This window comes from Ursus arctos, unplaced genomic scaffold (genome assembly GCF_023065955.2).
Source record: "Ursus arctos isolate Adak ecotype North America unplaced genomic scaffold, UrsArc2.0 scaffold_9, whole genome shotgun sequence".
Lineage (NCBI taxonomy): Eukaryota > Metazoa > Chordata > Mammalia > Carnivora > Ursidae > Ursus > Ursus arctos.
Genome location: NW_026623111.1, coordinates 3,419,289 through 3,439,318, shown reverse-complemented (window position 1 = coordinate 3,439,318; position 20,030 = coordinate 3,419,289). Strand labels below are relative to the sequence as shown.

At 59.3% G+C, this 20,030-nt stretch overlaps 1 protein-coding gene across 20 annotated transcripts in view; it reads right to left on the bottom strand.

The window, feature by feature from the left end:
* Positions 1-20,030, bottom strand: part of ABLIM2 (actin binding LIM protein family member 2) — a 143,853-nt gene that overhangs the window by 28,906 nt on the left and 94,917 nt on the right. For 3 of the 20 annotated variants that reach the window (XR_008958419.1, XR_008958418.1, XR_008958421.1), the window contains 8 exons: positions 18,898-18,930; positions 17,173-17,293; positions 15,250-15,348; positions 8,583-8,684; positions 8,094-8,147; positions 2,842-2,961; positions 1,755-1,807; positions 933-1,071 (listed from right to left, as the gene is read on the bottom strand). Coding sequence is in view for 3 of the 20 variants with exons in the window: in XM_057309710.1 (XP_057165693.1) it covers positions 916-1,071; positions 1,755-1,807; positions 2,842-2,961; positions 8,094-8,147; positions 8,583-8,684; positions 15,250-15,348; positions 17,173-17,293; positions 18,898-18,930 (738 nt within the window). In the remaining 17 variants the exon portion in view is untranslated. Of the gene's footprint in view, positions 1-915; positions 1,072-1,754; positions 1,808-2,841; positions 2,962-8,093; positions 8,148-8,582; positions 8,685-15,249; positions 15,349-17,172; positions 17,294-18,897; positions 18,931-20,030 lie in introns of those variants that run through there. The other 17 variants (XR_008958424.1, XR_008958428.1, XM_044379362.3 and 14 more) reach the window with 12 other exon arrangements.

Genomic DNA, 20,030 nt, shown 5'->3' with positions numbered 1-20,030 from the left:
TGCAACCGGTTCCAGTTCTTAGTCGCGAGCATGAGGGTGACAATGGTCGTCTGTTTGCTGAGCACCTACTATGGGCAGGCAGAGTGCTGGCCGCACACACGTGTCACCGCCTCTGTCTCTACGGACCCGGCTGGGCGGACTGGCGGAGCTGAGGCCTGCCGGCGGGACGCGTCCCATCGGGGTGAGCCCGGATTTGAGCTCGGGCCTGTCTCACGGCCACACCAGCCTCTGCGCTCCGCCTTCTCGCACCCCTGTCCGCCCTCCACGTCCCAGCTCAGCCTCACGCGTGCCCACAGGAAACCACCTGCTGGGACCCAAAGACGATGTCCGGGTCTCCTGAGGGCATCACACCGTTGCGGGCTGTGCTTTTCCCCTATAATGTGCAATTCTAAGCACTATGTGGAGCATTGCCCTACATCTGAAAATCCCTCCTAATTCAGCCCTTCTGACCCCCAGAGTCAGGCAGCGGTCCCTTGTCCCCATACTCCCTGTGGACGGGATGTCCCCGCTCCCCGGAGCCTGGCCCAGGCTGAGTGCCGGGTGGCTGTGCCTGTCATCGACTCCCAGTCTGGACTCACCCGCCTGGACCATGCTTACATCTGCTCTGGAGGGAAACGGGCCCCCCGCTTTCCAGCCTGGCAGCCCGGGAGACCTTCTTTGCAATAGAACCCAGGAGCCCTATTTGGCTTTCTGGGCTCTCGGCAGCTCTGGAGCATTCTGGGTGACACATTGGCATGCCCACGAGTAGCACTCGAGCTAACCACATCCGGGGGAACTCAAACAGAAAGGGTCCGCTCTCCTACCTGTTTGCTCCTTAGATTTCTTAACAAGCAAGGCTGGGGTCTGGGGGATGGGTTCCAGATTGTGGGGCCCCCTTGCTGCGAGGCCTCTCATGCCACAGTTACAGCTCCTTGCTCAAAAGAACCACTCACGTGAGTAAAAGCTGTCCCCTTGCATTGTTTGGAGAGTGTCTCTATCGGTCCCACTACTGTGGGACAAAGACTGGCTGTCTAGGTCTGGAGAGTTTGTTCTAGTGTCTGCATCCCCCTTGAGAATCAGCCAGCTGGTCTTCTGCCGAGAGAGAAAAAAAAGCCACGTGAACACTGAGACCATCAGCAACGGGGCTGTCCTGCGCTACAGATGAGGAGACAGGGTCGGGGGAGGTCAGGGACCCAAACGGCTTCTCCTGGGGGCGCACGGGGGAGCCAGGCATGGGCTCTCCCTGCACACACCTTCCTGCCTTCAAGACAAGCCAGGGGCCCTTGCCCTCCCTCAAGCCAGGGCGGGACACTCTGGGGGCCAAACTCTGCCCATAGAGGCGCACCCCTGCCTCCACACATTGCCTCTGGCTGCTTTCCCAGCAGAGCCGCCCGGCCCCCAGAGCCTCACTCTTTACCCTCGGACCCTTTACTGGAAGCCTCTGCGCCGCCTGATCCGAGCCAGCACCCGGATGCCCCTGGAATGCACTCGGACTCATTTTCCTTTCTTTTCACAGACATCGCCCTGGTGATGGAGGGTAACCGGGTTATAGGGGCGTGGAACGAGGACGGTGGCAGGAGGCGTGCTAGTCCCAGGTGGGAGGAGGCAGCTGGCGGGGCCACCTCTGAAATCTGGTCCCTACTGCGTGCGGCCTCGTGGGGCCCATCCATAGCAGAACGCGAGAGAGGGAGCCTGAGCTTTCGGCTGGGGAACCCCCACAGAACCAGACTGGCTCTGGGCAAGGCTGCGCTCCACCAGACCTGCCCGTGCATTACCTTCCTGTTATCCTGCTCGAAAATTCCGTCCTCTCCATCCGGTCGCCTGACGGCTAGAAGGGAAGAGGCGGCTTGTCAAGGAGATAGACCATCTCTTCTGGGCATTCCCGCCACGGTTCCCACTTCACCTCGTGCTCAGAAACAGAAAGGAATCAAGCCAAGGTGCACAGTACGAGAGCCTTTGCAGGGCCGGGGGCAGGACACACTGGAGAAGCCCACGGGAGGCCCACAGGCCGTGGCCATGCACCCTCCCTCGTGACGGTTCTTCGAACCAAGAGCAGGTGTGCGAAGAGACACGGTCTTAAAACTCCGGCCAGCCCACCCCCCGCACCCTGAGATCGCACCGTGTGTTCAGACGCAGCCACTTGGCATTTTCTAGAACACACTCTCTACTTCCCCAGTTTAGCCCTAAAGGAACAGGAGGGTCTGGCCCACCAGGGCCTGCCGTGTCCGACTCAGCCGGGTGCTTCACAGGCACTCCTGCGTATCCCCATGCCACCCCGTTCACAGATCGGGAGACTGAGGCTCAGAAACATGACACGTCTTGCTCAAGACCAGGCACAGGGGGTGGCAGAGGCTGACACGGGAACCCACGTGGTCTGTCTCCAAAGCCCCCCCCCCCCCCCCCCCCCGCCGTTGGTCCCCTCACTGCCTGCCGCCCACAAAACACAGAACATCAGTGAGTTCTGCCACGGAGAAAGTCCGTGAAGAGAGGTAAAGGAGGTCTGACCTACAGCCAGAGGTGACCGCAGTGGACCGGGAGGGGCAAAAGCTCACTTCGCCGCAGCGTGTCCACCACGAACGCTAGCTGGGGCTGAGCGGTCAGGTGTCTATATTCTCCACTGGCCTTTTTGTTTTGGTGGTGGGGGTGGGGTGGTCACCCCACGGGGCTGACGGTATCTCCAAGCACGTAAGGTCAAGTACATCACATGAGGGCATCCGGCAGTGCTCCACGCCCAGCTGAGGGCTTCCCGTACTAAGCCACGGGCCCCATGCACGGAACAATGAAAGGAAAACCCAGGCTCCTTCCCCACCCACCACGGAGACCGAGGCCACAGTAAGGACACGCCAAGGGTGGGCTCCTTACCTGCAGCCTGCAGAGGGCTTGGACCTTCGAGCCTTTTGGAGCACCCTGCCTTGTGCACCACCAAGGACAAGACTGACATCAGGCCCGAGAGCTTGGAAATTGGGGATTGGGCTACAGGACCTTGACAAGATAAGGTCACAGTTGAAGAGCGGTCTGGATACACTGATGTTTTGTTACTCCCGACGGCTGTTTCTCCTTCTTCCAGGAGAGACAGTGATTTAAAATAAAATGAAAATAAAACCCTGATCTCTCCACGGGCGGAGCCTGCGTGAGAGGCGTCGTGATGGACAGAGGCAGGGGACAGGACGGCTGCATGCCCACCGTCCAGGGCTCGCCTGTGGCCTAGACAACAGCGGTCGCCAGGAAGCAGAGCCCTGAGGGTCTGGCCACACATCCGCCGTGACTCTAGGCGGCCACCCAGCAAGCTCTGGGGACGATCAGGCCAGCGGGGACTTGGAGCTCCAGAGCACAGCCACTGTCCCACCCAGAGAAGGCCGCCAGGGCCAGGTCCACTGGTGACCGTCAGGGAGCGTACCCCTGACAAGCCCTGGGTGGCCCCCAAATGGACCACTAGAGCGGAGGTAATTTGCAAGTACAAAGACAACAAAGGGCTCTTTGGGATATGAAATCCCAGCCCTTGGAATTCAGGCCGTGGGGCCCAAAGGCCTCCCTGGGTTTGAGGACTTCACACAGCTGAGGGCGACCGGTTGGGCCAGACCTGTTCTGGCTGTGGAGCCACCTCGGGGCTCAAGAAATGCCCCGCCCCCTGACGGGGAAGCTATCCCACCAGGACTGAGCAAGTTTCCTCTGCTCTACCAGGAGCGTACGACTCAGCCACATTCAATCACCAAGGGCTTTCCAAAGGCCAAACGTGCCAGCCCACGCCACACACGACAGAGGCCCAGACGTGGGAGCAGGGGTGGGAAAATACAGCATCTGGCACTTTGTATTATATGCAGCCTGCTTCCTGAACAGCTCCGAGCCTCAGTTTCCTGATCTGTGAAATGGGCAAATGACGCCCACCCCCAGGTTGTGAGGACCCCACGAGGTAATGCGTGTAGACGCTGTAACACGCCAGGAGCCCGGGTCCGCAAATGAGGAATGAGCAAGAGAATAGCCCTGAGTCGAGTGGGCAGCATGGTGTCTCAGTGTCAGGAGAAGAAAGATCAATGCAGGACGACCCAGGAAATCGGCTCGAGTGTGTCTGTCCCAGCAAACAAGGCAGTGCCCTCCGAGCCTGGATGCATCTGCCATGAGCAGCCCTCCGGGGAGAGCCCCGGGCCCCTCTGTCGGAGGCATCACCAGGAGACTGGCGGGCCTCTAATGTTCTTTCTAGACTCACAGCCCACCGGCCTTCCCTTTCCTCCCGTCCCAAGACAGGACCCCAAAACCAAAATGAGACTTGACCCTACCACAGAGGAATCTCAGGGAGACACGGGAGTTTTATACCAGGGACCAGAGGAGCAGCGTGCGTGCCCCACGGGGCCCCGTCTGCTGACTGGTTTGCGGGGGAGGATGGAGCGAGCTCCCCTCCGCTAGCGGACAGCGGCAGGTGCGGGGTGAGCTGTCATCTCCTGCTTCCGGGCCCGGGCATCCACTGCCACGGCTGTCGCAGAGCTGTCCTTTGCTTACAGGTGACACAGCTAGCCCTGTCCCTGCATCTGGACACTCTGCTTCCTGGGGGGTGTGGGGGGAGGTGTTCTGTGTTTCCCTGGAATTCACTTTGAGATGTCTAAAACGTAGCACAGCGTCGCTCCGGCGAGGGGCTCCTACCACTGGAACGCTCCTGCTCCACGCCCACATCAGCAGGGCTCACCCAACGCCCACAAAGCCCGAGAGCGAGGCAGCCTCGAACCCACTCTCGGGGTGGAGATGGGGAGCGGCCATGTCGGGAACCACGCCTGCCTCACCAAAGTCAGGGGCCCCCCCACCGCGAGCGCCTGCAGACATCTGGGTCCTCTCTGCACTCCATGTCCCGCCGCTCCCCGCCTGTCCCATGTCGGTCCCCAACTATGCAGGAAAGGGCTCTTCCGCTCCTGTCCTGTCCTGCCCCCCTCTGTTTTCAATTTTCCACTCACTTCCTTTTGCTTCCTTTCTTCTATTTTTTTCTTACTATTTTTTTAAAAAGTCATTAAATCATAACCAAGTAGAGCTGGAACTCATATAGTACAAAACGTGCTGTTGGGACCTAAATACTGCACAGCGAGAGCAGAAGGGTCAGGCGCCGGAGGTCAGGCAGACCGGGGCGTGACACCAGCTGGGCCCTAGAGCAGCCACTTGTCGGCCCCAGTCTCAGGCTCCTTGCCTGAGTGGTGCCAACCTCAGAACGGGCCAGCGGGTGACGTGCTGGCAGCTGTGGGGCGCCCGCACAGAACGGGGATGCCCTCGCGACAGCTGCTCAAGCGTGAGCCCCCCTTGTCCTCAACACCAGCGCCCCACTGCAGGGCCGGCAGGAGGCCACATCAGCGCTGGAGGTCGCGTCCCCAAAACAGGAAGGGGACACGAGCACCAGAAAAGAGTGATGCTGATTAAGAAAACTTTCCATGGGTTGGAGAGAAGGCACCAAGAAGCAAATGCATTAATTAAAAACTATGCTTTTTAAACTGGTTGGACATATGATCTTAAACTAGTTAAATGGCCCAGTAATGAAACATCAACGTCCATTGTCTCGAGACAGGTGGAGATCAACATAGTGGCTTCTCAAGTGTCTCCCCCGAGGGACAACTGGGGGGTGACTCTGCTGAGTGCGTGCAGGTGCACATGCACATGCCTGCTCACACAGGCGTGCTCTCACACTCACACGCTCACACTCATGCTGTCTCACACACGTTCACACATGATCTCACACACATGCTCTCATACATGCTCACACACATGCATGACCTCACACGCTCACACACATGCGCACATGCTCACACATGGTCGTACACACATGCTCGCACACTCACACAGGCATGACCTCACACGCTCACACACATGCGCACACGCTAACATGCTCACACATGCATGCTCACACATGGTTGTACACACATGCTCTCACACAATGCTCTCACACATGCTCGCACATGCATGCTCACATGCACGTGTGTACACACACACACGCACACACACTTCTGACAGGATGTGCTCCACCTGGGATAGAGGAAATCTTATAAAATCAAAACATCTCAAATATAGCAGGAACCAACAAACAACCTAACACAGACGTTATTTTTGGAGCGTTCCCTAAGGAAACCTGGTAAAGGACGGAGCACACACTCGCCGAGCCCCCGTCCACAGCCCATTTCCATTCACAAAGGACAGGCTGTATTCACGTTTACCCCTCGAACGTGGCCGGATGCAGGTGGAGAGTAGGTACTCTACAAGGTCTACTCGCTAAAAGAATCAGTATGCCAGATTTCTGAAACGATAAATGGGCTTCAGTCATTGCTCAGCGTTCAGCCATACAGGACCTCCCTTGCCTTTGGATAGGAGAGGACTTCATATCCAGTTTAAAAACAACGCAAGGGGGGCGCCTGGGTGGCGCAGTCGTTAAGCATCTGCCTTCGGCTCAGGGTGTGATCCCAGGGTCCTGGGATCGAGCCCCACATCAGGTTTCTCCGCTGGGAGCCTGCTTCTTCCTCTCCCACTCCCCCTGCTTGTGTTCCCTCTCTCGCTGGCTGTCTCTCTCTGTCAAATAAATAAATAAAATCTTAAAAAAAACACACAAGGATTCACGCTGATGACAGTAAAATAAAATGTCTCCATTGAACAATTTAGTCAAAGGACTTAGGGCTGGAAGCTCTTTGTCTTAGATCGGGCTTGTTCAGAAGGTGCTGAACAATTTCATAATCTGATTTACTGCATCCTCTGCTTTCTAAGAGGCCGGCCCCTCTTACAGCACAGGCGTTAATTACATGTCTGAGGTTCATAAAAGGCCAAGACAGCCAAGGCCACTTGTGACAAGCACAGAACACACATCTTTCCATGCAGGCGTGAACACGGGCACCCTGATGGTAAGATAGCACTCAACATGGCTGCTCCTTCCTTCGCCTGGGTTTCAGTCTCCCCACTTGAAGCAACAAGGGGCTGGTCTGGACAATCTCTAAGAGCTGTAGGGTCTAACTGGCCCATCCCTCTCTGATCCCTCCAGAACATCTGTGCTCCAAGCTTCCCTAGCTGAGAGGGTAGAGTCACTGCCTCCTGGGTCCCCGAGAGCTTAATCCATCCCTTTCTTTCTTGGGAAGAGGAAGAAATGCACAAAGCACAGGGCCTATTGCACTCAAGGAAAAATCAGAAATTGTGTTTGTATAATCAGACCACTGATTAATCAGTAAGTCACAGAAAGCGTGCTTTTGTAGGATTCCTAACAGCGACGTGGTTGTGGACGGGGGACGTGGCTGTTTTCTTTGGGGGCATCTGGACCAGGACTTTAAGTATGGGAATTTCTCTTCCCGTCTCCCCATCAGGTGCACAGCACTTCACAGTTTAGAACATATTTCCACATTCGTTACTCCACCTGGTCTCATAACCAGCCTGTGAAGAGGGCAAAGTGGACGGATTGGTCCCATTTTGCAGATGAGGAAACAGAGGCTCAGGATGGTGAAGCCACATGCCCCAAATCACCCAGAAATTCCATCAGGAAGCACAGGAAGACCTGGAGCCTTCTGCTTCCTGCTCCATGGCTCCAGCCACCTGCAGCCCATGCACCTGTCCCAGGCCGACTCAGAGCAGAGGTGGGCGGTCACCTCGGAGAGGGAAACCAGGGGCTGAGAGCCCCCCTCACTGCTAGGCCTGTTAGCCCCTATTTGCTGATGCAACAAAACTCTCTGGCTGAAGGCTAGCTCTTCACTCTCTCCTCAGAAATTCCTAAAACACAGGAATGAATGACTAAATCTGGTTTGTTCTGTTTTCCAAAATTCCAGCTGGGTCGGGTTGGGGTCCAGGAAGCCTTTGTCCCTGAGCATGTCGGCTGACGTCAGTCTGGCTGTGTCCCTCAACGTGGCATAACTGAAGCCCCGGAAATCCGCCGTCGGTGATGAATTCCCACCCCAGGCCCACCGATGAGAGTGTTAGCCTCGGCTTTGAGCACACAGCCGTGTCCTGACTCAGATGTGCCCTCGTGGTCTTTGCTGCCGAGGCCCTGGGAGCCCACTAGTGAATCTGCCCTTTCTCCCCATCCCCGATCGGAACACAGCAAAAGGAAGCATCCAGAAGCAAAGGGGTGCAACAGGCATGCAGGGAACACAGCAGCAGAAGAGATCCGACTGTACCATGCTGTTTGTAGATAGGGGGTTTCCTATAGATGTTATCTTTTACGCCAGTGTCTGGGAAAGAAGAGAGAGAAGAGGAGAAGAGCGAGGTGAGCGAACACACTGGCTTCTAACCCGCTGCTTCTCCAAAGCAGCCATTGGCCACCAGATTCCAAGTGACCAGATAGGCTCACAAGCGACTGATGCCTGGGACCCACACCTCAGACAAGCATCACCCAGCCCAAAGCCAGAACCTAGTTCAGGGGGCGCAGGGAGGGAGGCAGCTAGAGTGGGCAGCCGGCCGGACAGCACCTTCTCTCCAACACATTCCTGGGAGGGCAAAAATGTCTCCCTGGTGTTTGTGTGGCTTTGGGGGAAACTCCAGTGCACGCCAGCGGGGGGTGTGCAAACCCTCAGAATTGGGGGGGCTGCCGAGAGGGTCGGGAATCAGCAGTTCCGTGCAATCAGACGCTCGGCGTGGCAAGCCCAATCACGCGTCTGGGTTCCTACCTGGGACGTGGAAGTGGCGAGGCGCCTGCTGGTAGGTGCAGGGGGGAGGCTTGCTGTCTGAGAGCACCGAGAGGCTGGGGGTGCTCCGGCCACTTTCACTGCCTCCAGACGGAAGAGCAAAGACAGGTAGAAGAGAGGAAGGGGAAGGCAAAGGAGAGTACGTCAAGTAGGAATGCTGGTTCCCAGTGAGCACCTCTCCCCTGGCTGGTGGAGCCCCGCAACGCTCTGCCCAGGGAAGGGAGGGTGCCCCCCACTGACACTTCCAGACTGGGCCCCGTGGCTTGTTAATCCAACCTCGAGTGGACCTCTTCCAATGGCCCCATTGCAAGGAGCAGTAGTTCCAAGGGCAAAGGGCTTGCGAGTTGCTAGTTCGTGGGAAGGTCGGCTTGGCTCGGCTGACCCCACTCTCCTCGGGGTGCACAGCTGGACTGCCATTTAGCCCCGGCCAGTGCTTGAACCCAGAAAATTGCAAATTCACCAAAACTGAAGCCTCCCTCCCTCCGTACCCTTGTGTAAAAAGATGCCACTTTCTTGGAGAAGCCACAAATCAGTCAGTCAGAACAGGGTTACAAAATTGGTCCCCAAAAGCCCCTGAGTAGGATTTTACCAGCTACGGGAGAATGACAGCGAGTTGGGATTAATCAGCTACCACGTTCCTAAATAAAGCTACTTCTGGCAAATTTAATGAAAAGATTTCTCCAATTCTGGCTCCAATTTCTCATCCCATCTGGATTTGTAATCTCTGTGTTCTGATCAAGGTTGGATTATCAAGTCACAAATTTAGACGGCCATAGTTTCCCGGGTGACCCCCCCCCCCACGCACCTATTTAAAGAATGACACGATAGACAGAATGCAATGGCATCGAACACTTTGGATGATGGGGTTTACAGCTCATTTTAGCAAGACACTCCTAAGGCACCCCTCATTTCCTCTCCCGGTAGCCCCAGGAACCCTTCTGCTGGCAAAGGGAGGGGCCCTCCTGACTAGGAAGGAGCCCCTGCGAGTTGCAGCTGCTCAAAGCAGCAGCGCCCTGATTGACCCGGCAGGGAAACCGCCCTCCCACGGGGCTAGATGCGGACTGGAGGGCGCAGCAGGCGTGGGCTCAGAGCGCGCTGTTGCCTGGGTTGGGCGCACCGGGAACCCAGGAGGCCACGGAGGGGCAGGGGTGGGCACTCAGCCTGAGCAGGCCACCACCCGCAGCCCAAACCGGGCTCAGACCACAAAAGAGCTGCTGACCACAGCCCGGAGCATCCAGCCTCCTGAGCCTGGGAGCCAATTTTGCCCGTCAGCGCTGGTAGAACTTCAAGCCTATGACTGTCCCCCTGTCGCCGTGTGAACCCTGCCCGCCCCGAGCCACACCCCCTGTGCCGCACACACCCAGTCCAGGCTCCTTTCTGCAGCTCCCTGGGGAGCGGCAGCTTTCGGGCTCTTTCTGGGGGAAATCGTCGCATGTGCACATAAAGGAAACCACAGATGGCCAATCGGCTCTACCAGCAGCGGCTGTGACGGGATCCATCCCCAAGGGCAAAGAAACACGGCAGAGGTGCAGGCTTTAAAATATCTCCTTGCACAGGCTCTGGAACAGCCGAGGACGGCCCACTGCGGGTGTCACCACTAAGCCTGGTGTGCTCCGGGCTCGGCCCGGCGAATCCGGGAGGCTTCGTTCGAACAGCTCACTTCCTTCTGCCAGACGTCACGCGCCCTCGTCCACCCAGCTCCTGCCCAGGTGGCTGCAGACGATGGGACGTGTGGCAGGGCTCCTGTCCCCCCAGTCCCCAAGCTTACAGTGCAGTGTCCTCCTACAGCCCAAGCAACAGCCTGTGTGTGTGTGTGTGTGTGTGTGTGTGTGTGTGTGTGTGTGTGTGTGTGTTGGTCTCTGGGGAGCACCCACAGTGCTCGGCAGGTCCTCATGGGGCCTGAGACCCAGGGGCAGCTGGGGACGCAGACGCAGAAGCAGGGTCCACGACGCCCAGCCACACCTGCCGTCCAGGACCACAGAGATCACCGAACTCTGGCCCCCTGCTCCCAGGCTGAGACGTCTCTCCTCGCATCCCCTCCTCCCAGCCTCCCTACCCCTCCCCACCCCCAACAGAATCTCCTTTGCAATCCTCCCCACTTGTCAAGACCCTTCCTGGGTCAAGGCCCTGGTGCAAAGCCTCCCTGAGAGACCCAGGCACCGCTGACCCTTCCCCTGTCTGGACTCACTGGGTCACCTCATCGTGATAAAACACACGGGTAACATCAACCCCCCGCAGGGCCCCTTGTGGTGCTTTGCTCACATGAGCTCACGGAAATGCCCACAGCAGCCCCGCAGGACTCACGGCACCCTGGCCGCCTGCTGCAGGAGGGATGGGGCTGGGATGGGCCGGGGTCCCGGTGAGGCCCAGCTCCGGCCTGCTCGCTGTGCCACCCGCAAGGCTCCAGTCACTGCCCCGGGGCCAGCTTCCTCCCTGGGCCTCAGCAGCGAAACCCCAAACCACCGATGTCGCCACGGATGCGGGGAAACCAGAGGAGAGACTGGCTGTGTGGTGACGTTGAAAAGAAGCCCCTGCTGACCAGGCTCTCGGGGCTCTGGGGGCAGTTCGGGAAGGAGGTCGGATTCTGACCTCCACGGCTGGTGGGGGGAGGGGCTTCTTCTCCCTAAAGCTGAAGCAGGTGGTTACTGTGCAGCGGGTCAGGCAGTCCCGGGCGTGCAGCCGTCTCCCCGTGGGTAACCGCTCCGTCACCGCCGTGCGTCGTCACCTTGGTGTGGGCTAAAGGCCACCCTTCAGATTCTGCATCCCCTCCCCCGTCCCAGGATCCCATCCGGTCATCATGGGACATGTCCTCCCAGCTTCGCAGGCCCCTCTGGGCTGAGACAATTTCTCAGACTTCCCTGGTTTTCGATGATTGTCGTGAGGAGTCCTGGGCAGGTGTTCTGTGCGGCGTCCCTCCGTGAGGACTGGTCTGATTATTGCTCGTGCTCAGACGGGGATTGTGGGTTCTCGGGAGGAAGACCCCAGGGCCGCAGTGCCCTCCCGTCCCATCAGGTCAAGGGCACCTGCCATCGACGTGACCGGTCTCTGTGATGGTAACCTTGACCCCCTGGCCGAGGTGGGGTCTGCCAGGCTTCCCCAGCGCACAGTCCCCCTCCCGGCCCTCCCACTCCATGCCCTTAGCAGACAGGTCACCGTGTACCACGCACACCTGGGGACTGGGTGGGGGGCACTCATTGAGGGTGACATGTCCACGTAAGTCACTGGGAGCTCTCCTGCTCTGGAGACTGTCCCTCCTCCCTCATTTATTCACTTGCTCATTTCTTTATATATGTCAGCATGGACTCGCGGGCCCTCGTCTCACTCACTGGGTGACAATCCAATGCCCATTATTCATTCTGCTCTTCAATCGTCCCAGCTTTGCCCTGGGTCGGCTCCTGTCGCATCTGCTCAAGGTGGCCAAGAAGAAAAGCCAGCTCCCATCCGCGTGCAAGGTCGTGTTAAGGACGATGAGCAAGACGTGTGTGGGTTCTCACGTGTGCAGCGTACCACCACGGGCCGTCCGAGCCTTGACCACAACCACCCAGTAAGGTGGACGGCCCAGGGACTGGGGCCAGATAAAGAGGTGTCTCTGGGGCACAGCGAGTGAGTGGGAAGCAGACCCTCACCTGAGACTCTGCGCCAGCAGCCCCTTCCCTCCCCTCCCCTCCCGCCACGTCGGGGGAGTCTCGCTGGTCAGTAAGCAGCCCAGTGAAGAGGTCCTGGCAGCACCGCCACCGCTTGACCTTCCACACCTGCCTGCTCCTTAACAGGGGAGAGGCCGGGCTTAAGCCTTACACTGCCTCAGAAGACATACAGGGGTCTGAAATTCATACTAAAGTGCTAATGACTGCCGCCAACACTGATGCTGCCTGCCGGTTTTGGTAGGGGGTGGCCTTGGGCATTGAGACACGGGGGGAGGAAGGTGTGTCTGGGATGGGGGTCCAGCAAGGAGGGAGAAGGAAAGCAAGGGGCCCCTGTCCGCATCTAGCTGGGTCAGGGCAGGTATCGGCTGGGGCGAGGGTACGGCTCTCCTTGGGGAGCCCTCCACCCACGCTGGCTTTCGGAGGGTAATCTCCACCTAGAGGAGCCGAAGATGCTAAGGGTGCCACAAGGAGCGGCCAGGAAAGGCTTTCCCGGGGAGGGTGGGGGACCCCGGGGCCGTGACCACTGGGAGGAGGACAGGCCTTTGACACAGCGGCCGCTGAACACCCCTGGGCTGGATGCGCTAGGGCGTGCGGTCGATTGGGAACCTCACGCAGAGCACAGGCTCCGTCCGCGCGGCTGAGGGTGATTCAGGCCCCATGGGCGACACGGCTGGTGAGCGAGGGCCAACTCGGCTCTGCCCCACGGGGCTTTGGGATCTCAGGCCAGCATCATCGTCTGAGCCTTCGTCTCCTCTGGGGGGAGTCCTGTAAACGGGCTGGGCACTCCCCAGGTCCCAGATGGCCCTGGAAGTTGGGTGTGGGGCAGAGCTGTGGGGTCAGGGCTCCCCTGCATCTGACCCAGACAGGAGGGCAGGGGCTTTGTCTGACTCCTGACAAAGGGAATGGGCGGCCAACGCAGCCAGGAGGGAACGCGGGCAGACACTGCATCCAAGGCCGCAGGACCCACACAGGGCCGGGGACTGTGCTCCTGCCCCTGGGAGAGGCCCTAGGCCAGGCTCCGAATGGTTTCTGAATCATATTTTGGTGGGCAGGGGGTAGAGCCTGTCTGCATGATGTCCCCCACCATGGGGTGGAAGAAGGGCCGTCCCTGCTCCTGCCTGAGGGCAACCGGCTGTCTCTCCCTCTGCCCCTCCCTGGCCTTCCCTACAAGGCTGAGGAGGGGGTGCTGGTCCCCCTGACATGCCTGGAGCGGGCATGCTGCAGGTCTAAGTCACCGCCCTGGGGCCCGCCCTTGGCTGAGGGTCCATGCTGGCTTTCCTTACCCTGGAGGGGTAAGAACTTGAGGGACAGGGTTGCAGGGTCTGCTCTGGCCCCAGACCCCAGCCTAGACTCGTCTCGGCCAAAGGGGTTCCCCTTGTGGTCCGGCCAGCACCCAGGGGCCACTGGAACAGCAAGGCAACCGCGGCACAGACGGCAAGTGTCCTGTGGCCGGGCCTCGTCTCCGGGCCACCCCTCTTCCAGAGCCCCCAGGGGAACAGCCACACCCAAAGCAGAGCCATGGGGGGTCGGGGGAAAGCTGTGTGTCCAGGGGCCTTTGGACCCGTGAGCCAACGAAGAAGAGGCATCTCCTTGGTGACCTGCCATGACCCGTCTACTAGCCAAACTCCCCCTGGTTTGCATGGAGTGCTCTGTCGGCTCACAGGACACGCACAGGCCCCACGGATGCTTGTGGCAGGGCCGTGCTGGCTGCTTTCCTGCTCAGGGGACGCACCATGTCCAGCTTTGCTGCTTCTCAAGAGAAACGGTACATCCAGAAGAGTCAGACTCTGAGCTGTCCGGACAGGTCCCGATGCTCGGGGGCTCTGCTCTCCATAGACCGAGGCGGGGGGCGGGTGGGGGGCACGTAAAGCAACCAATGGTGACATATGTAAGGGAACGTGCAAGTTCTACGAGCCCCGTCTGAGACCATCAGACGGGAGCATGGGCCAGCTGTGCTTGGCTCGCCTCCCGGTCCCATCGGGAGGGACATGCCCCACTCTGCAGCTGTCCAGAATGGGGGGCTCAATGCCCCTCCGGGGGACATCAGTGAGAACATCGCTGCTGCTTCCTCTAACGCCCGGAGCGTCCTGCTACAGTGTCTCGGGCCACTAGGGCTGCATAACGAAGCGCCAGACATGGATTTCTTAGAGCTCGGCGGCTGTAAGTCCCAGATGGAAGTGTGGCAGGGCTTGGTTTCCAGTGGGAGCCCTCCTCCTGGCTGGCAGACGGCCACCCTATCCTCACATGACCGTGAGGCCCTTCCTCTGAGCACACGCAGAGATTCCAGTGTCTTTTCCTCTTCTCGTAAGGCCCCCGATCTCACTGGATCAGGGCCTCCCCTTAGTGACTTCATGCAAACCTAACGGCCTCCTGAGCCCATCTCCAGATGCAGTCATGTGGGTGGTTAGGGCTTTACCATACGGATCTTGGGGACACAATCAGTCTGTACCCTATCGGAAACGAGCTTGGCCATTTTCCTGGTATGACCGGTGTACAATGTCTGTGCAGGGATGTGGAGGGCAGGTGGGTCTGTGCCCCGGGAGGAGGCAGGAGCTGGAGCCCTGCAGGGTGTGCGTCCAGCCCCGGCCACCATGAGCCCCGAGGCCCCAGACAAATCACAGCCTCCTCTGCTTTTGCCCCTGATAACGGCTGCGAGCGGTCCCTGTGCCCCGCGGAGCTGACGTGGGAAATCAAAGGGGGTAACGGGAGAAGGCTCTGGGAACAAGGCCCCAGGCTTGGCGCAGGGGAGGGAGCTCCTAGCCTCCTGACCCTCTCACTGGGCTCCTCACTACTCACTCCTTCCCACAGCAAGCTCCCTCTGTCCTCGTCCCAGGAACATTGACACAGCAACAGAAACAGGGCTGGACCCACGAGACACACAGCGGGGAGCACGGGCAGAGACACAGGGCTCGGGGAAGCCATGCGGCGGACACAGGACAGCAAGACACAGACACGTGGCCGGACGCCCTGCGAGTGCCCGCGGCCCACAGCACTGAGCACCTTACCTCGGAAGTAGGGGATGTAATGATGTCTGAACACGGAGGTAGGGCTTGGGTGTTGGGACAGGGACAGGCAGCTACTGGTACCAACACTCACAGTACCAGCTGCGGGCAACAGAGAGCAAGTCAGTGTCCACCCCGGGCTCGCTGGCCGCAAAGCCACAAAAGATTCCTAGGCCCCACCGCGCTAGGAACGTTTGTCCTTCCTCTCCCGAGGAAGGCACCCCTTTCTGAGGCACCTGAGGGGGAGCCACCAAATAGGCTTTAGACCAGTCTGCTCCAGGTTCCGAGGGAGGAAGCCCGGCCCTCTGAGGGACAGGGTGGCAGCCCTGGCCCCGGAGCCCAGCCTGTCCCTCCACGCGGGGGCTCCTTGGCCTCAAAGACAGGTGGAGAGCAGCTGGCCAGACCAGGGCGAGCGTGCACCTGACGGGCACCTGGCCTCGTCCCGCTGAGACACATCGTGGCTCTCTGAGGTGAGCACCTGGCCAGGCACAGCCAACAAGCCCAGATGACCCGCGATACGGTGGTCGGGGGTCAGGAGAGGGGCCCTCGGAGCGGGCGCTGGAGGAGGCTGACTGCCCCTCACCCCTCACTCACCTGCTCACCTGCTCGCTCGTCAGTCACTCATTCACTCACTCACTGGCTCTCTTTCACTCACTCACTCTCACTCACACACTCACTCACACACTCACACACTCACACACTCACTCACACACTCATTCATTCACTGGTTCACTCATATGCTCAGTCACTCACACAGTCGCTTGCCCACTCACTCATTCACTCACACACTCATTCATTCAGTCATTCATACACTCATTGGCTCACTCATTCACTCACTCACTCACTCATTCACACACTCATTCATTCATTCACTCACACACTCACTGGCTCACACACTCATGCACTCATTCATTCACTGGCTCACTCACTCACTCACTCGCACACTCGCACACTCACTGGCTCACTCACACACTCGCTCACTCGCGCACTCACGCACTCACTGGCTCACTCACTCATGCACTCATTCATTCACACACTCACGGACTTGCTCACTCACATACTCCCTGGCTCGCTCACTCATTCATCCACTTTCCACTTACTGAGCAGGACGTTCCAAGAACATTGCAGGGAGTCAATGAAAATAACTTTGCAAATGAATGAGTTGATTTTTCCACGAGGCTGCGGAACTTAGAGCGGTAGCCTGTGGCCGTGGAAATGGAGTCATGCAGCGGCTGGCCAAGGAGGAAGAAGCTTGGGAAATCCCTCACAAAGGCAGTGTGTGCATGGAGTGTCCCTGGGGCTGTGACACACCGAGGGCAACGATGAGTTTTCGAAGCTCAGGGTGAACAGTACACAGCTGGGCGCCAGGCAGGGAAGGAGGCGGGCTGGGGGTAGAGGGCACCTGCCCCGGGCGTCTCCCTCCCGGGAGGGGGCGGTAAACCTCACCAATGTTCCCACAGGGATGGCTGTCTTCAGGGCCACCAACCCGGCTACAGGGGAAGAGTGTCATCAGATATTCTATTTGTTGGCCATCGGTACTGCCCTCACAGCTCAAACCCTCCCAGACCCCGAGAGCCCGGGACTAATGGACCTCTGGGCTCCCACATTTATGCTCCTTTAGCTTCCTGACGTCTCTTGCGACCGAAACATCAGCTAGATTCTAAGCGCTCGCTGCTGCCTGTGTGTCTCACCGGCCGGCTCCTCTAACCAGCAGGGTAACCGGCTGCCTCTGCAGCGGTCCTCTCCTCCCAACACGAGGGGCCAACCTTCGTGGACACGTGACCTGGCCAGGTTCTCCCATCACTCGCTGGCCATCCCACACCCGGCCTGTCGTTTTTCCAGTTGTGTAAAGGAAGAGAGTCAGAAGAGGGAAAGCAACAAGAAGTATGGCTTCGACCGGGGCAAAGAAGCCATGGGGCTAAGTACCTGGGCGGCTGTGGTGCTGGGGCGACCGTGAGGTCGGGGTGTAGCGCCCGAGGCTGACCGACCCGGTGGAGCTTGGGCTGGAGGTCCGGCACTGCTTGTACGAGCGGTCATCCTGGTCCCCCTGGGAGGGAAGACAGCCTGGTAAACAGCAGAGTGGAGGGCATTGCCCGCCCCCTCAACACACATATGCACCCTCCTCCCGACATTCGCCCTCTGGACCAGAGAGGCTGACTCAACGTGGCCCCAGGACGAAATCTTCTGCTCCTGCCAGGGCCCCCCTAAAGAGCCAGGTAGGGGCCTGGCCTTGTGCCAACACTCTCTGTGGCCTGAGCACGGCCCCAGCACCCCCCGATCCCAGAGGGCAGAGTCTCCAACAGGCCTTCCCTATGGCTGGACTCCCGAGGAGGTGATGAAGGCACCTGGCTCCCCCTGTGCCCCTCAGTGCCCCTCCTGCCCCACCCTTCCCAGCACCCAAGGTCCTTTTTGAGATCTTTGAGAACCGTGAGATTCTGCATTCTCCCACACAATGGGGGCTCCCAGGTATGGGAAGTAGGAAGGCACCCCTCCCAGGCCCGGAGGCCCGGTTGAGTCAGACCCACAAACATAGGCCCACAAGACTCCATTCAAGTGAGATGAGCAATAGTTTGGAACGGTCAGAGCAGGAGGCAGGTGGCGTGAGATGGCATGACATGGCAGTGTGGGGGAAGTGCAGGCTGCTGGGCCCGCCACGGCTGGGTACGCTGGCCAGAGTCCTGAGATAGCCGAGCCCGGCAGCCCACCGTGGGGTGGACGCTGCTGATTTGCCCTGGAGGCCAGCACAGAGATGAGCACAGGAGAGGGGAGAGTCTGGGTCTGGCGCTCATGGCTCTCATGCTTTCTGAGCCAACCTTCTGTCTCCTAAAGCCTGTCCTTCCACAAACCCAGCCGAGCACTGTCCTCAACGCCTGCCCATGCTCCCACCTCCACACTTTGCTCAGGCCAGCCCTCATGCTGGGATCGCACCCGCCAGCCATCACCTGGCTTCACCCTGAGCCCACCTGGCCCGTCCCACCCATGGCAATGGGCACTCTGTCCCCGGGAGTGGTGGCATGTCTGGGCACCCTCCGCACAGCCCCATGGGCCAGCTTCCACCCCACGGCATCCTGCCTCCTCACTTAGCCTGGCCGGGGGGCTGGCCGGCCACATGTGGTTTTCGAAACTCGGCACTGATGGCCACTTGCCCGGTCTGGTTGGCACATTCCTGGATCTGAAGTTTCAATGCCCATGCAGACTGGAGTCTGATTGGCACCTGCCCATACCACTGAGTGGCTCTGAGAAACAGGAAGACAGAGCTGCAGGCTATAAATGCCACTTGATAGAGAAATGCTTTCGGAATATTCACCTGCGAGGATCTGGGCACTCTGTATGTCCCACTCAGAGGAGCACGAGGTGGGCCCAGGCTAACCCAGGCTCCTGGGTGTTTGCTCTACAGGAGGCCAGGAGCCAGACCTCGAGAGGGCCATGTCCCACGTGTCGCCACGGCAGGGCCGACAGGTGCACCATGGAAGCATGCAGATGAGACGTGATTATAAAAATAACCAACCCAGGACGGCACTTCAGGCCACCGAGGACCATGGGCCCAGAGCCACAGAGGCCCTCCTAGGGGTGCCGTGGGCGGCTATGTTTATAACCCGGGCGGCAGAAGCATGAGCAAGAGGGGGTGTTGGCTGGGGGTCAGGCAGTTACCTCCGTCGGCGTTGGCGAGAGTACCTGCGGGGACTGTGGATACAACACAGAGAGCGGCCTGTTAGGTCACTTGGGGGGGGGAGTACAGCACAGGGCACAGACATGTCCTCACGCCCAGACCCTCCTCCAAACGGGAAAGGAACCCCATGAGACACGACGCAGGATTCCAGAACTTTCTTTTTGGAGAAATACAGTCTATGGCATCCCAAGACAGGGGTCCCCAGGACACTTCTTTAGGCCAACCCTGGAGTGTGCCTCCACGACAGCCCACCCTGACGTCCACTGCTCTCACACGAGGTTATATTTTCCAAAAGGAAGACCATCAGTTCGGGGTGTGGGGTGGCGACATCCTCTGAGCCCGGCAGCCTTGGTTTTCTCCAGAAAGGAGAGACGAGGGGCCCACAGAAAGGAGGGCCATTCGGGGCCTCAGGGTTTGAGGCTCCCCTTCCCTGCAGAATGGAAAGGGAAGGAGTCCCCTAATTTTCCCTTTTCACTAAAGGGGAGACTGAGGCTCAGAGAAGTGACAGCAGGTCCCCAAGCATCCAGCCTGCTGTTCTTTTCCCCGCTGCACCCCTGCACTGGTGGCCAGTTGCCGGAAGGCTGACATCCCAGAGGAGGGGGCAGAGCCGTCCAGGCCTGAGGCCAGCGTCTGCTCAGCTCAGTGCCTGACCCTCCTTCTGGGGCTTCCATGTCCCCACTCCATCATTTGCCCACAGAAGGGTCCCCATGGAGACCACCACACAGGCTCCAGCCAGCGTGTGGCAAGGCCGGGAGAGGGGTGAGCACTCGAGGCCCTGAGACTGGGGAGCGAGGGGACTCTGACACCCCCGGGGGATGCAGGAGCCAGTGTGGAGGCCACAGTGACCAGGGCTGCCCCGGCCCAAGTCCCACCTCTGCCTTGGTGAGCCACCCGGCCCAGCATGTCTATCCCCTGAGCCTCGTGCCCTCATCTGCAACCCAGGACACTTGCTGCTACGGTGCCGGGCCACGAGCCACGGATACACAGGAAAGTCCAGTGTCCACACAGAGTGAGCAGGCCTGAGGGGTGGGTGACGACCCGCACGGTGGTGACCCACTCAGCTGTGGCAGTGTGACCCGCCAGGGGACGGAGGGACGCACCCGTGGTTCACAGA